The sequence below is a fragment of the Apodemus sylvaticus genome, chromosome 1 (genome assembly GCF_947179515.1).
Source record: "Apodemus sylvaticus chromosome 1, mApoSyl1.1, whole genome shotgun sequence".
NCBI classification, from domain to species: domain Eukaryota; kingdom Metazoa; phylum Chordata; class Mammalia; order Rodentia; family Muridae; genus Apodemus; species Apodemus sylvaticus.
In genome coordinates, this window is record NC_067472.1 from 93188631 (window position 1) to 93206091 (window position 17461).

The window sequence follows — 17461 nt, forward strand, 5'->3', positions numbered from 1 at the left end:
TGTCCACTTAGAGACCTCCCCAGGTATTAGTAACTTATTCCTTGGACTTTCCCTAAAATGCTTCAAGCCATTGGCTTTTGATTCAAAGTTTAAATAGCCCACACGTCCACCCATGCATGAACTGCTTCAATACACCTAAGCTCGCTAAGGCTGGGGTCGGAACAGCAATGACAGCGTCTTGTTTAGTTTGCAGCGGACAGGAAACTGCATTAGGACCTTCTTCTCCTACTCCATCAGCATGCTCGGCCATTCCAGGCACCTCCTCCCTCGTGCAGCAGGCTAATCCCCAAGGTTTTGCCCTCACTACCCACCATCTGGTCCTATTTCCCATGATAACATTTTAAGACCAGTTCAAAAAACATTCTGGCATTGTTCCGTCTGCCTAAAGACAGCACCAAAATGTAATTAAGATAGCTACTCAAGAGACCCTGCATCAAAGCCTGGAGACAGGCTCACACTGCTGATAAGTCAAGGAATCCTATCTTTGTATGCAAAACAGACGTCATTAAAAGAGGAGGAAGAGTTCAGGTTAGGACATTCTTTGTTTCTCTGGCTTCAAAGAACACTGAGCTGTAAACTGGGATCACCCAGCCGTTCTCCTGGAGGGCTCACACTTGGGGGCAAGATGCCTAGCACAGTGTGGATGGTGTGGCTAAGGAAGGACTAGGGTACCGGGTAGGTGCACAAAGGCACACTCAGGACGGCCTACCCTGGTCAAGGGTGCTCCAGTGGCACATCAGAGAGCTGGACCATGGGGTCATCTTCTCTTCAGTGTCCCCTTCTCTAATACTGCTGTCACCTAAGCAACCCTGCACACTCTCCTCACCTGCACACACTCCTCACCTGCACACACTCCTCACCTGCACACTCTCCTCACCTGCACACCCTCCTCACATGCACACTCTCCTCACCTGCACACTCTCCTCACCTGCACACACTCTTCACCTGCACACTCTCCTCACATGCACACTCTCCTCACCTGCACACTCTCCTCACCTGCACACACTCTTCACCTGCACACTCTCCTCACCTGCACTCTCTCCTCACCTGAACACACTCCTCACCTGCACACTCTCCTCACATGCACACTCTCCTCACCTGCACACACTCTTCACCTGCACACTCTCCTCACCTGCACACCCTCCTCACATGCACACCCTCCTCACCTGCACTCTCTCCTCACCTGCACACACTCTTCACCTGCACACTCTCCTCACCTGCACACTCTCCTCACCTGCACACTCTCCTCACCTGCACACCCTCCTCACCTGCACACACTCTTCACCTGCACACTCTCCTCACCTGCACACTCTCCTCACCTGCACACTCTCCTCACCTGCACACACTCCTCACCTGCACACTCTCCTCACATGCACACTCTCCTCACCTGCACTCTCTCCTCACCTGCACACACTCTTCACCTGCACACTCTCCTCACCTGCACACTCTCCTCACCTGCACACACTCCTCACCTGCACACACTCCTCACCTGCACACTCTCCTCACCTGTACACTCTCCTCACCTGCACACTCTCCTCACCTGCACACTCTCCTCACCTGCACACCCTCCTCACCTGCACACTCTCCTCACCTGCACACTCTCCTCACCTGCACACCCTCCTCACCTGCACACCCTCCTCACCTGCACACCCTCCTCACCTGCACACTCTCCTCACCTGCACACTCTCCTCACCTGCACACTCTCCTCACCTGCACACCCTCCTCACCTGCACACTCTCCTCACCTGCACACTCTCCTCACCTGCACACTCTCCTCACCTGCACACACTCTTCTCACCTGCACACTCTCCTCACCTGCACACTCTCCTGGTCATTCTGGCACTGGGGCCACAGCAGACAAGAAACACGAAGCCTGGTACCGGAGGAAGACTGACAGGGAAGAGTTTGCTGCAGGTGAATAGAGGGCCAATGCTCAACTGAAGGAACCTTCCTTGTCCCCGGACTGAGGTGGGGACTGAGGAACTACCCAGGCACACACAGGACACCTCGCACAAGGAAGCAACTGCCAAACGCTCCCTCAAGACACCGGCCCCAATCCCTGGACTGGACCTTTAAATTACCCAGCACCGTGTAAGCGGGAGCTTACACTTCGCCCCTTGATGCACAATACTGAAACCATGTAGAAAGTGTATTTTCAAGCATTCCCAATCATTTCTAAAACAGTCTTTGTTTTTTAGGTTCTTCCTTCTTTTCTTCACCCTCTGCTGTTTTTCTCTCAGCTCCTAGTGGAGCCAAAGGTAACAGAGGGACTGCCTGCCTTGCTGGTTTTCCACCAACACAAACAACCACCAACTCGGGGAAGTGCTGCCATCTGCTGCACACAGACCCGGCGCCAGCAGGGGGCGTGCACCCATCCATTATTCTTCTATTAGAGCCTCCTGGCCTTGGGCCTTGAACACAGGCAATTCCTCGGACAGAAATGGACCAGAGAGCCTTTTGGTCACAATCTCAGGACTCAGAGTCATCTGGCCTGGATATGAATCCCATTTTGAGTATCAGCTGGCAAACTACTTCATAGGGATTAAATAAGCTAACATATAGTTTTGGCACATAGGAAAGCTTTAAGAGGCACTGGTCATGAAATGACCGCTAACGAAACTAGCACTGTCCATATGACAGTGACAAAATTGAGAAGTCCTCTGGGATGACAACTGTGTCCTATGGTGAGCCAGCAGAGTTTCAAACAAGGCTGGCACTGACTGTGCAGCCCTGTACCTGGGAGGCAGGCTAGGTCCCATGCTCTTAGGCAGCTAAGCAACCATGGTACAGAAGACCAGGGTTCAAAGCTGCCTATGGGACAGAATCCCCATGGAGCCTCTTGTCCAGGAAGAGGTAGTGACCTACTTCAGGGTCAAGCTGCAGAGTAAACTAATAATTCACCATCCCTGTGCCTGGCTACTTTGTTTCTTTTTTGCTCTAGTGAAAACAGAAGTTCTCCTACTGTGAATATTCTTTAAGATTTAATTTATTTCAATTATGTGTATGCATGTCTATCTGTCTCTGTGTAGGGATGCAGACACGAGTGCAGGTGCCTACAGACCCCTGGTGAGCTGCCTGATACGGCGACTGAACTTACCATCAGCCCTCTGAAAGAGCAGAAAATATTCTTAAGCTTAGAGCCATCTCCTGAGCCTGTGCTGAGAGGACATTACCACTCACGATTTAAATGAGCCAACATTGCTGAGAGAAACAGAAGAAATACACCTGAAAGTTGGCACGGAGCAAAGACCTAGGGACTCCGACTGCAACATTTAATTTGGTTATGGTCCTTCGATTATTGACCACTTTGCTGGTTTCCTTATCAAATTAATGTGTTTAGTGGGTTCATGTTAAATTTTAACTATTTCCAAACGTTTTTTAAATATACTAATGGAGTATTTTAAATGGCCTTAATGTTTCTATCTTAGAACCAAAGTGCAATAAAAATCAATGTCACGGAAGTCACACACAAAGTCTCACGAACCAAAGAAATCACCCACATGTTTCAAATTTTTCAGCCTGATCTTAAATCTGAAGCAGCACTCAGACCTCGCAGGGGACAGCATGGAGCGTTTGCCTGGTGAGGTCAGTGCCAAGGCTGGTGTGCTCGAGATGCCATTGGGTGCTCTAAATGACTCGGATAATTCCCCTTCACTTCAATGACTCAATCACCACTTTTCTCCGCCAGTACAAAAAGTTTCCACTAAAATGAAAGATACACAATTTTCAGCTTCTACACGAGCAACTCAGGGTGGCTTGCAATTCCACGAAATGCCAGCGAATCCTCCTGTCTCTGCCTCCCACGTGCGGGGATTATAGGTACATTCAAGTTACATGGTGCCCGCAACCAAACCCAAGGCTCCGAGCATGCTAGGCAAGCACTCTACCAACCGCCCTGCCCCGACATACTCATCTGTATACATCTAACTACAAAATGGGTGTGCGAAGAAATGAGAGATTAGGTAACGCAAAATTTTTATTTTAGTTGGTGAAATCTGAAATTATTAAACATCATACCTCAGAAACACCAAGATACAGTAGAAAGTATTTTCATTGTCTGAAACTATACCGTCTCAGTGTTGAGGTGCTGTGGGTGGAACCCAACCTGGGGGCCTTGTATACTAAATACTAAATACTAAGTATATACTAAATAAGCCCTCTCCAACTAAGCTACATGGCTAGCATTGAAAGTAGACACTTTTTTGTTTGTTTGTTTGTTTTTTTCGAGACAGGGTTTTTCTGTGTAGCTCTTGGCTGTCCTGGAACTCACTCTGTAGACCAGGCTGGCCTCGAACTCAGAAATCCGCCTGCCTCTGCCTCCCAAGTGCTGGGATTAAAGGTGTGCGCCACCACCGCACGGCTGAAGGTAGACACTTTTAACTAAAGATCAAGCAACTTTATTTGTAAAGATTTTAGTTTTCATTATGCTTCTATGTGCATGTGTCTCTCAGTGCACATGCCCTTGAGAGCCAGAAGAGGGCACTGGAGTTGTAGATGGGCGAGTCCTCTGCAGGAGCATGTACAGGAAGAGCAAACAACTTTCCATTATGAGGAGAGAGAGTTGTCCTACATCGGCCGTAGTAAGTCCTGGCAGACTATGCTTAGTTGGCCCTTAGCGGACTTCCTTTTTATTCAGTTTGGGAGCTCAGTTTATGAGATGGTGCCACCTACCCTTCCTGAACAGTGAAGTATAAAACCACTCATATGTATGTAATCTCTGATTTAAAATAAAGGTGAGGGTATATGTAGGCTCTAGGGGAAATAAGCATCTGAAGCTCCTAGAACCTCCCAGCCATTCTGAGGATGTGTGTTTCATTAGTTCAAACGCTGGCCATCGGGTGCAGGGGGAGAGCCTGGCTCATCTGGGCCTATGGAGGACCACACAGGCGGTCCTTCAGCCCGGGTGTGATCTGTTTGCTAACTGCACACCTTATGTCACCAAATGTGCCTGGCCTGTTTTCTCCTCTGTAGAACGAGGAAAACAGAAGCTAACCGAAGAGGACAGAATGATGGACTCGATGGCAAAGCACTCTGAAACAAACATAAGACACGGGGAAGGCCAGGCCAACCTCCAAGCAGAAACACAAGGAAAACTATGTCATCAAAATGCTCCCACCACACGGACCAGCAGCCCAGCAGGCCGATCTTCCTGCTGCTGGAGAGAACACATCTGGCAGCTTCGTCCTTGCTCAGGTCGCAAGAGCGTCAGTTTCTGTTAGCCACATCACTTCATCTCAGCCCAGTTTTCCGACAGCCCTCAGAGTGACAGGTATATCAGAGGCCACACGATCTCTCCGGGTACTTTGATAACATGTGGTACAGTGCCTCTGCCCCAGGCACCTCTGCACCCAGCCAAGCAGATGCTTGGAAGGTCACCTCTAAAGCTCAGGACAGGAGTGAACAACGTGCTCACTTATGACAAACCGAGTGCTCGCCTCTGTGTGCCTTCCTCTCGGCCCTCTCCTACTTCTCTCTCATGGAGTCTCACTATACAGCCCTGGCTATCCTAGAACTCACTATATAGACCAGGCTAGCCTCAAACTCACAGACATCCACCTGCTTCTGTGTGTGCCACCACACCAGCCTCTGATTTCTTTCTCTCGGTAAGAGATGACAGCAAGACCCACACACCTAACATGTCCCCTGAAGAGGTCGGTGCTGGGAGATAGAGAGTGTGGGGAAAGGAGTTGGTGAGGATCCCAAACACTAACTCATGATTGTTTCAATTGCTGCCTGGGGCTCACCCACACACAGATGCAACCCTCACACTCATAGCCAAGGAGTGGGCGCTAACAAAGGGTACGGGCTTATGGGGGGAGGAAGAAAGGAGGCTCACATATGCATGGGATGATGCATACAAGATGGAGTGGGCGGGGGAGGAAAAGAAGAAAATGACAAATAGAGTCCAGATGCCTGTGTTTCTGGTATTTACAACATGACAAGGTACTGCAGTCTACAGTAGCTATCAAAGCACCAACGTTACTTCTGAAGAAGATAATTGCTTTATTTTCTTTTGGGGGGGGGTGAGAAATGCCAGGTAATATGATGACTGCCTGTTAAACCTTTAGCTTTTAAGATAAATCTTTAACGCAGCAGATAGAACAGTATGACTAAAGAAGCTACTAATTCAGGGTCCTCATTTCTCTAAGAGCTTTACATCCCATCAGCTACACAAGAAGGCTCAATAAGCGCTCCCTGTCATTAAATTTTATGATACAAGCCTGGTGAGGGCCTGCCCTCTAGCCAAGGTACTATGGTGTACACAGCAGTAAACACCCATCTCCCGTATCTGAAGATAAGAGAAGGTACCTGCCAACAGCATCCTTCTCTCTGGGTGAGGAAGTGTGGTCTGGAAACTCCACATGTTTTCACACAGGACATTTCACACAGGTGTAAGGGAAGGGGTCAGTAAGGGACAGACCACAGGGTGGAGACTTGAGCAAGCATGGAAGCACTTCCTGTTAGCCACACCCCTCTGTGCATACTCACTGAGTCTGGGTCTCTCTGCTGTTCAAGGAAAGCTGAGAATTCCACCAGGCGAAGCTTGGTTGTGCCAATGGATCGGCCCTGCCAGGCAGGAACTGAGGGGGCTGGGGCTGACGCAGGCTCAAACCCTGAAATAACAATTGACACCTTTACACGGGTGCATGCACCTGCTTCCAGACCTCAATGGGGCAGAATTCTGAACAGGGAGGGTGACACTCAGGCTGGGGCTTTGGCACAGTGACAGCTAAGGAGACTGCATGAAGCTCATCATGAAGTCAGTTTCAAGCAAGGTTGAAGAGCTGTGGCAGGGGACACTGTGATGATTAATGTTGTTGTTCTGATTAAACCTAGAATCACCATGGTAAATTATCTACGAGGTTTAACTGAAGCAGTGGCAAGACCCTCCCTAAGTAAGCATAGCGCCACCCCACAGCTCGGGTCCTGAACAACATAAAAAAGAAAAAGAGAGCTGAGCACGACACTCACCTCTCTGCTTCCTGCCGGTGGACATACCAGTGTGCTGCTGACCCCCTCCCTCCATGATGTCACTGCCACGACAGACTATACCCTCAACCTATTCGGACCCAAACAAACCACTCCTCTCTACGGTTGCTCATAGAGATATTTGCCACAGCAACTGATTTTGACAGCTAACCCTGGGTGACAGGGCCTGGCTGGGGGACAGCTGAGAACGGAGGAAACATCCAGGGAAATGTTTGTGAAGGCATGCCGTGAAGCCAGGACCACAGTGCACTGCTTCTATTGGCTCATTCTCTAATCTCAAGACTGTGCTTAGCACCGCTCTAGAACATTCCCTCAGGATGCTTCTCGGAAACACAGGGCGCTGTGGAATGTGCTTTTGACTAGGGGCACTGAAAGGGTAGATCCAGGATTACACACCCTCTCAAGAAGTTCAGCTGAGGGACCCTATGCACATTTGGGTGTCAGGACCCAGGAGAACGGGAGTCAGATGGGTCAGCCAGATGCAGGTCCTGCTGTGAGCTTACATGTAAGCCCTCACTTATAGGACAGAACCAACAGGGGACTGAACTTCAATGCCTAAGAAGGCTTGAGTAATCTGTGTCTGACTGAATGACATGATTTGGTGGTAGCTTATGACGAGAGTAACCACAACAACTTCCCCTTCTAAGTGGGGCCCAGCGTCTTAAGTGAAAGTGGCCAGGCTTCCTGTTTCCTCACAGTCCCACAGGAGGAGCCTTCAGAAGAAAAAGGTGTCTTAAAATTTATTTTTATTTGTTTTAAGTGTTTTGCCTGCATATATGTATGTGCATGCATCATGTGCGTGCCTGATGCTTGCACGTAAGAAAAGAACACTGATTGTATCCCCTGGGACTGGATTAACAAATATTTGTAAGCCACCATGTGTGTACTAGGAAACAAGCCTCGGTCTCTTCTACAATGGCAATCAGGGCTCCTGACCACTGAGCCGTCTCTCTAGTCCCCAGAGAAAGACATCTTGAATAAAGAAACACAGGGCCTGGTGGGAGATGCCGGGGACTTTTCTCAGTTTCAAAGAAGCTTAGGAAAAAGAAGAGAAGCAGCTGGTGACTAAGACTTATATCGCTGCACTGGGGCAAAAGAGGCCGGGCTGCCCCTCACTCCTCATCCCAGAAGTAGGGAGACTCACCTGGAATGGGGGCTGTGACGGCTGGCTGAATGGGGTAGGCCTGCTGCACAAAGGGCTTGACGCTGGGGAAAAAATGGTTGACAAGTCAAAATTACAGATGCAGTGGTGGCTACTGCCCAGGCCTGGCTTTGGCCTGTAGTAGGAGTCCCCCATCATCCCGACTGCCTGGATCCCTGCCTGTATATAGTGGGATACCCATTTCATGCAGAGCTGTAAAGGAAGTTTCTGCTTCCAAAGCAGGCTGCTGAGGTACAAGCACCCCCAGTAAGTGGTGGAATAGGCTGGGCCGGGGTCAGCCTGGCTTCCTACAGTGGAGCGGACTTGTCATCCTCGTGCAGACCAAGGTCAGCTGTCATGGCCTAGGGAGGGCTGAGGAGGCCATGAGTCAGGGTCTCCCGTCTGTGGACCACTAGGCCAAACACAAACAAAGAGAATTTCCTTTCTGATTTAGCCCAGGCTGCCTTGGCTCTTGTGGGCTGAGCTTGTGCTTTGGATTCAAGGGGCCTCAGAGATTTTCTATCTGGCACGCCTATCACAGGGACAGCCACAAAGGAAAGAGGCAGTGACTTCGCTGTCCTCTCTCAGGTTAAGGAAGACTGGTGCCGCAACCAAAGCCATGAAGGATAAGGGACCTAAGTGTCTAGCTATGTCATTGCTAATATTGCAGGTGGGAGAAAGGACTGGGAGCATAGGACAGTCAGACTTCTGATTGACTGACTCTTTTCGCTTGATCCCTAAGAAAGCCTGGTAGAGTAAAATGTTCCCCGGGGTAGGCCGCCTGGCCTCTGCTGTCTGGGGCCTTCAAAGACTTACTCTTGTGAGGATCCTGGCTGTCCTGTCTGTATCATCCCAGGCCAGAACTGGAAGGCAAGAGGCAAAGGCTTCAGGGTTCTGAGTTCTCATCAAAGCACACTGTGCAACATGTTCAAATTATAAGCCTCCACTGAAGACCACCACCAGATTCCTAAAGTTCCCATGTGGCCAGTGCTGTGTTCAAGACCATAGCCCACCCCAGGGAGCTTCCTTTAGCCACTGTGTCCTGAAAACTCTAAGGCCAAGAGGCAATGTGGAAGCACTTCAGCTTATTCTGCAAGGGCTTCCTGCATACTCCACAGTCATGTAGCTCCCAAGGTCCAATGGAACAAGACACAGACTTTGAAACAAAGACATCAAAGCACTGAGAAGCAGCTAGGACACTGGTCTTTGCTGTGAGCATACCTAAGGCCTGTGGCAGAAGAATCCCCACATTGTTTATCAATGACCAAGTCATATCTAATGTGCCTCATAATGAGTAACCTCAGCTTTGTCATCGTAAAATGGCCCCAAAACTGAGACTACTGAAGATGGCTCTGGGGTGAAGCCAGATGTAACAGATAGCTTCTCAGCCTTTGGGAGCTGACAAATGAAAATATTGAAGAGAAAAAAAAAAAAAAAGCCAGGCAGTGGTGGCGCACACCTTTAATCCCAGCACTTGGGAGGCAGAGACAGGTAGATTTCTGAGTTCGAGGCCAGCCTGGTCTATAAAGTAAATTCTGGGACAGCCAGAGCTATCCAGAGAAACCCTATCTGGAAACTACCACCACCACCCCCACCACCACCACCACCCCCGCCAGAAGAAAATATTAAAAAGAGTATTTTGCCCCTGTGGGTTTTAGTTGCTATAAAAATAACCCTGAGAATACAGGATAGAGACGGAGACCATGAACCAAAAAAGAAAGAAAGAAAAAGAAAGAAAGAAAGAAAGAAAGAAAGAAAGAAAGGAAGGAAGGAAGGAAGGAAGGAAGGAAGGAAGGAAGGAAGGAAGGAAGGAAGGAAGAAAGAAAGAAAGAAAGAAAGAAAGAAAGAAAGAAAGAAAGAAAGAAAGAAAGAAAGAAAGAAAGAAAGAAAGAAAGAAAGAACAGTAAAAGAAGAGGACTCCAAAATAGGACTCTACAAACAAGATAGCTAATCTCATGTCTTCAAATTTCACTGCTTTTCCTCCCCCCTTCTTATTTCCATTCTTCTCTTTTCCTTTCTTCCCTTCCATCCCTCCTTTCCTTACCTTTCTACCGCATCACTCTCCCCTTCGTCCATTCACTGAACATCTATCCTCTGTCAATCATCTGTCTATTTATCCATCCATCTACTTACCACCTTTCTATCAATCCTTCATCTGTCTTTTATTCTATCTACTCATATACCATCTGTCTCTCTGTCTACCTGTCTATCATCACCTACCTATCATTTATTCTGTGAAATTGTGGACTGTCCTAAGGGCCTCACTCATGACAGGCAAGTGCTCTACTATGAAGCCACACCCTCAGTCTCTTCTCATCCTAGTTGTAGACAGGGTTGCATCAAGTCAAGCGCTGGCTAACCTTGAACTTACTATATAGCCCAAGCAGGCTTTCAAACTAGTGATCCTCCGAAGTCAGCTTCCTGAGTAGCTGTGCCATCACCCCCACGGTGTGGCCTGGGTATTAACTTACCCCCGGACCCCCCGGGAAGGCAGGGCGTGGAATCCCAGGCAGCCCCAGCTTGTTGTGGATGGCGGTGGCCGAGACGATCTGGGCCGATGACATGGCAGCCATGTGCTGCAGGGCCTTGTCCTTGGCAGTCTGATCCTTGAAGATGACAGTGACACACTGACTTAATAGAGAGCACATGTCTACCATGCAGGTTAAACAGTACAGCCACAAGCACAGAGACTAAAACACAGAGCCACGCAGGGGCCATGGAAGCACACATGCACAGAGAGAAATCGACACGGCCGGGAGGCAGTGACTCTGGCTTTCGGGACCAGGGCTACTAGCCGGCAACAGCTAGTGGCCGGGTTGGGTTTTAAACCCTTGATCCATTTTTCCAATAATAGGAAGTCAAACAATATAATCATTGTTTCTACTTCCAGAAGAATTTCCTAGGGCTTATCATGCCAGGGGTGAGGGTGACCCTACTTCCAAATGAAAGGTCACCAGCAAGGGTAAGGGCATCTATAGATCGAGGAGAGCACTATTTAGTGCCTGCGGTCATTGGGCCAAGGTGCCAGGCCCCTGGTGAGGTCATTCAAGGCCCAGGAACCCTGGCAGACATTTGTGGAGGGGCAGATCAAAAGCAGCAGAGGGGCAGGGAGGCCAAGCAGCATGCTGTCGGGGCACATGCTATGGGTGGGGCTGAGGCTACAGTGGCTCCTTTACCGAAGCTCAGAGTGTGCGGGATGCTACAGTGTTTCCTTTCCGAAACTATCTTTTCTACAAAGCCAAGATTGGTAACATAAAGCTAGCCAAAAAAGAAAAAGAAGAAAAAGAAAAAAAAATTCTGCCAAGCACAGCTAAAATACAGAATACTCAGTTTAGAGAACATACTTACCATGCTTGTTACCTGGATACAATAATAAACAGTTTGTTAAAAGGATCACATACGAGGCAGGGTTATTTTTCTTCTTCAGTTAAAAAAAACCCACATGTATATAAACACAACATTCGTGTGCCTTGAAAAATGCATATGCAAATGTGTCAATTCTCACACTTCAGAGATGTGCTATCCAGATGCTATGGAACAGCCACCACTGACAGAACTGTCCACCCAACTCCCTGGCTGTGGGACCATGTGGGGTCCCCATTATAGATGGAGCTGGTCAGGCCTTGTGTGTGGCAGGAGGAACCACGGGTGCACACAGATCTGAGGGTCTGCGCTCAGAAACCAGAGGCCCCCGGAACAGGAACAAAGTGGTGGCACCAACACAAACTGTGGTGCCTCCCACCCAGCTGCCTCTTGAGTCTAAGGTGAGGGCAGCGGCAGAGACACAGCGGAACGGCCAGCCAGGAGGCAGGCAGCTTCCATGCTTGCATAGCTAACCAAAGGTGAGCAGCAGACAGGCAGGCCTGCCAAAGGGAGGTCAACAAAAGCTTGAAAAAGAATCAGACTAGAAAACACTCTGGAAGCTTCTGGCAAGGACACATTCAATTCTCCAAAGTGTGGACACCACTTTGCCCCAGCGCACTGGCAACGCCGTGAAACTTTTTCTTTAAGAAAAGTCAATAGGCAGATTCTCAAAGAATAAAAATACTGTACTTCGGAATATTCTTTTTAGAGAGGAAGAATGAGAGGGGGGAGGAGCAGGGGAGGGAGAGGAGCTAAGCATGCGTTGTCACATCTCTGTGCTTTGTATCTGAGGGTCAGTGAACCTGAGTCCTCTTTCTTGCCCATTGGGAAGATCTGCCTGCCATGGACCTTCTGCATCAAGGACGCAGTGAAGGCCTGGAGGTGCCTGTTTGCTTGCTGGTCCCTGCCCGAATGCCCTATGGTGACTATTTCCTATCTCCTCACAAGCAGGGACTCTTCCAAGCCAGGCTTGATTAGCTAGCTAGGTTTCATTAATTAGTCAAACCTCTAACCTGAAGCCTGTCTAACTGAAGTTGATGCAAGTAAAATTTAAAATCACACACATATACACACACACACACACACACACACACAGAGAGAGAGAGAGAGAGAGAGAGAGAGAGAGAGAGAGAGAGAGAGAGAGAGAGAGAGAGAGAGAGAGAGAGAGAGAGGGAATTTTATCATAGACTGGAAGCTTTCATATGTATCCTAAAGCAGAGCCTAGCGGAGTACACACAGGTGTTGCTGCCAGTTGAAAGCCAGTGGCTTCAGCTGGCCCCACCCATCCCCTCAGCAGGGAACGAAGGAGCAGTGAGCATAGCATGGCTCCACAGTGATGAAGGCCTGACACCAATACTCACTGGCTAGGTTTTCTTTGAGGCCATCACACTGAACTCCAGCCCTAAAGCCACTTAACCCCTGGGGAGAGCTTATGAGAGTTCTCTGGGGCAATTTGCTGAGACTGAGGTAACAGAGAGGAATGGCCCGAAGGTGCCTTCCCCAGGCTTCACATCCTCTTTGGGCCCCAGAATGGGGTAGTTTGGAAAAGAGATGCCCAGACTTTTATCCTGCTCAGCTGGTATGAATTCTGAAGAACCACACAATTGTTTCAGTACCTTGCTCTGTTTCAAGAGAAAGCCAGGCAGACTCTCAGAGACTTAGAGACCTAGGTAGGGGTTGTGTTTATTAGATGCTGACCCTTAGTGAAATATGATTAGTGCATTTTAGTGGGGCAACCTAAAAAACCATAGTCCAGGTCCAGTGAAAAATGAGTCCCTTGAACCTCTAAGACCTATTGACAGGAGGGTCTGCTACAAACATTTCTCTTTGCTAGGTATGTTCAAAGGTTCTGCAAAATATCCATGAAGTATTGATAGTTTTCCTTTAAAATTTTTTTTAAAACACTTACTAGGTATATATGTACCCACATACAGAGTCAAAGGATGGTTGGTAGGAGCTGGCTCTCTCCACTGTGTGAGTCCCTGACTCAACACAGATCAGGTTTGGGAGCAAGTGCTTTTACCTGCTGAGCCACATCTTACCAGTCACAAGGAAATCCTTCTTTTTGAAACAAGGAAATCAGTAGGTGTAGGGGCGGGGTGTGTGTGCACTTGACCCCAACTCTCTGCTGCTTCACTCTCAGAGCCTCAGAACACGATCTAATTCGTCTACTTAATGACTACTGGCCACTCTGTCTAGAAGGTGCATAAATAAACCCAAAGTTGAAAAGGCAGGAGAGCATGGCCTTTGATTTCCCTAGTACCCAGTGCTTTCTGGTAGTGGTTGGGAAGTCAAGTGCCTGGCTCCTTCTCTACCTAGGGCAAGTCAGGTGACACCTTTCACTTTCTTCAATTATGAAGAATTTCACCTTCATATCTTACACCTTCCAGCTCCATTATAAATGTGTGTATTTGAAACTGTGAGGGTGGCTAGTGAATTCCATTATAACCAGCACGTCATATTCTATAAGGCGAATGAACTAATGACCAGCAGCAACCAAATAGTATTTTCAAATCTGGGCACCTCTTGGCTTTCTGTCTGTCAGGACAGGCAGCTAAGTGTGGGACAGAAATATCATCTCAAGCATGGCTCCTGCACTTGACCCACCTGCTTGAGAACGGGCAATTTTCTGTAAATGGACAAAACGTCCTCTCTCGTGATTCCTACCTATTCATTGATTTTCACAGCAGTGCCCCTTCATCTACAATATACATGTAAAAATTAAAAGGGCTATGTTGTGTGTTGGGGGGGGGGTGTAAAATCTACAGTAACCCTGGAGACGGATAATAAGCAATAGCAGGGCTCTGTGAGAATCAGGGGGAGAGCATGTCTGCAGACCCTCTTACCTAGAGATGGGAGTTGAGGAAGATGATCTCTCGGCTGTCATTTACAGGCCCGAGACCTGTGGCTGGCTTTGGAAAAATTATCACCCTAAGTGTCAAACCTGGGTAAATTGCCTGCTCGTGTCACTACAGGATAATAATCGCGGCCTTTTATCTGTGACTCCTCTCACCCTCATGAAAAAAGAAGAGGGGCTGATGGACCCAGGAAGTCTTGCTGCATGCAAGAAATGTGAGCTACACTCACACACGAAATTAACTTCACTCTAAGAAGTTATTTATATCTCTCGATGCCTCTGAGATGAGGATGAGATTGAGAGAACTGTGTTATCTTAAAACACTGCAGGAAGTCAACATTGAGTTATACTCTGCCTGGCTTAGACACCAGGTATCTAAGTCTGTGTGTGTGTGTGTGTGTGTGTGTGTGTGTGTGTGGTGTTCAGGAACACAGGAGAAGAATAAAAGTCTCAGGGGGAAATCCTAGGACAAGCTCATACTCTGTTCCTCTCGAGCCTATGACCTACTGACCTCCCCCAGAGTAGCAAACACTGCCCAAAGATGCTGGTAAATTCTGGGTTAGAGCTAAGTTTCATTATCCATCCTCTCTTCCTCACCATTCAATTGATGCCATACACAATCAAGTGCCTCACGGCCCCTGTCCAGTCCAGCAGGCTGAGTCACTCATAAACTCCTCAGCCTGGAACCTTGCAAACTGTTAGTAAGTAAACAGGCTTTCATATTTCATGAAGCTGAGCTCTGTTCTGCTGACTGCCTCTCCTTCATGATCACAATGGCTGTGATGCTAAGGGAATGCCTGTATGTAATACACATGTTGGGAAGGCAGCAATGTGAATGCACATGGCTGAATAGGAGCCTGTATGCACTAGCCCCCAGATTAATCCCACCTTTCTCATTGCTTTGCCAGTATCAGTTGGCTTGCAAATGATCTCGGCTCTCGACATTGTCCACGGACAAACTTTGAGGGTAATAGCATAAAGAGAACGCATGCTCCTATTGTAGTCTATCACAGCTGCTGTCCATTAACGAAGAGAATGCTGTACACAGCATATATAGACAGTCTGTAAAGTTCTAATATATAGAACATACAGTGTATATCGACAAATCATCTAACAGGCCAATTTATTCATGTACTATCATCTCAGAAATTCATATCAAAACATTAGTAACACTGCAGGAAAAAAATACATATAAAGTCACAGAGACCATAGAGTAAAAGAGTTGTTATAAGCTATTAAATGCTTTCCTGTAAACATATTTTCCCCAGCAACATAAAATTGTAATTCAAGGGAAGGAAACAGCAATTTGCTTGAAAAACCACATTTTTTTCCCAGCAGAAAAAGACAAAACATGAAAAATACTACTCTAAGAATTACTTTTGCAGATGTTATTTCTAATCGAGCACAGTGTGGATTCACGTGACCTCTGCAATAATTAGCCATGACTCTTGAGCAGATAAACATCACAAAAACATAAGGTGGTCTGGGGAAAGGATGAGGCACTTGAATGTTTTCTAGCCACAATCTCTAATTTGCTTATCAGTGCGGAAGGCAGGAGCAGATACAAAAGGGGCGATTCTGGTCAGGCCATCACTGCTGCTGCTGCTGCCGTGGAGCGAAGGCACATTCAGCTCTGGCCTGACTTGCTGCCTAATGAGAAGCAATTAATTCATTGCATTGTATTTCGAAATGCTGAAGACTCCATTCACATCAAAGAAAAAATGTTTCAAGGCTTTTACACATTGTGCATTTTCAAATGTACAGAGCTATGTTTAGCACGGTGTCATTGTCCACAGCGGATCTTTTTTCTGATGTGGGCCTGGGCTTTCACAAAGAGCTGCAGATGAGTAGCTGGGAAGGTGAGCCTTGAGACTCCTAGGACCGGAGGATGCAGGCCAGCTACGGTCTGGAGCTAGGATGCCTTCCTGCTCATTGCCCTTTTGTCTGGGAGCTGGCATCTGAGTTCTTGCATCTGAGAGCTGGCCCTCACGTTGCCATATCCTTCAAAAGCTCAGAGAAAGGCAAGCTCCTGCACCAAGAAGGGCCTGCAGGACACCTTCAGTCAGGGACTCAAACCCTGCTGGATCATTCTGTGAGGAACTCAGGCTTTGGTGGCAGACAGGCTAAGGATGAGGGTCAGATCCGCAACCCCATGCAGGTCACAAAGCTTTTGTATGTCCCTATTGCCTCTTTGCTAAAGCAGGGGCAAAGGCAGCTTGGTCAGACAAGATGGTGTCCCACTGGCAGACCATCCAGGCTTCTCCTGCTATGACTGACTGCTGCTCAGGATCTCTGGTCTTGACTGTACAATCTTGGTTACCAACTTTATTCTAGAGTATTCTCTGATGGAGACTAGAGATTGCTTAGCAAGCAACAGATTTCTCAGTTCAGAATGGAGCTGCTTCAGTTTACCGTACAAAGTCTTCCAGGCTTGGCTCACAACAGAAAGGCAAACAGATCCAGCGTTGGGCTCACAAGAGTCAGCCCTGCATTGCCACATTCCTGCTGGAGATTCTAATTCCTTCCCACATCAGTTAAAGCACCTATGAGGTCATAGGACCCATGTCATGAGGGCAAAAGAGCCTGAAGACTGGAACCTGGAAGAAGCCAAACCTAAGAAATGGCCAGGAAGATGCAGGTTCCAATCAAGGCTTGGGACCCTGTGTTCTGTCCAGTCCCCGCTCCTCATGTGCAGCCCAGGGGACCACAGGGGGCAAAGCATGTCTGCCTGCCCTGGAGTAGCAATACCAACTGCATGCAGCAGAGTTGCACCTTGGCAATGCCCCATGAAGTTCTTGAACTTGAAAGAATGAAATCAGCCAATTAAACTTTAAGCTCTCGCTTACTAGAAGAAATGTCTGGCTGGAAAGAAAGGTCTGTTTGAAAATCAAATCACAAGGGCCCTGGGTCAACAATGATACAACAACAACAACAACAACAACAACAAGATGGCCCCAGGAGAGTTCACATAGCTTATAATTGAGTCAATCACTGGATGGATCAGAGACACATGCCTCCTCTTTCCTGCTCTGCTGCAATGAAGCACTATTAGCTTTTCTTCATTGCGGGCAAGATATGACCAAACCTTCTGCCCAAGACAGATCCCTGTCA

At 48.0% G+C, this 17461-nt stretch overlaps 1 protein-coding gene across 2 annotated transcripts in view; it reads right to left on the reverse strand.

The window, feature by feature from the left end:
* Tead1 (TEA domain transcription factor 1) overlaps positions 1 to 17461 on the reverse strand; it is a 214866-nt gene that overhangs the window by 38750 nt on the left and 158655 nt on the right. For both annotated transcript variants that reach the window (XM_052201066.1, XM_052201060.1), the window contains 4 exons: positions 10602 to 10736; positions 8947 to 8993; positions 8134 to 8195; positions 6489 to 6613 (listed from right to left, as the gene is read on the reverse strand). In XM_052201066.1, coding sequence (XP_052057026.1) covers positions 6489 to 6613; positions 8134 to 8195; positions 8947 to 8993; positions 10602 to 10736 — 369 coding nt within the window. The remainder of the gene's footprint in view (positions 1 to 6488; positions 6614 to 8133; positions 8196 to 8946; positions 8994 to 10601; positions 10737 to 17461) is intronic.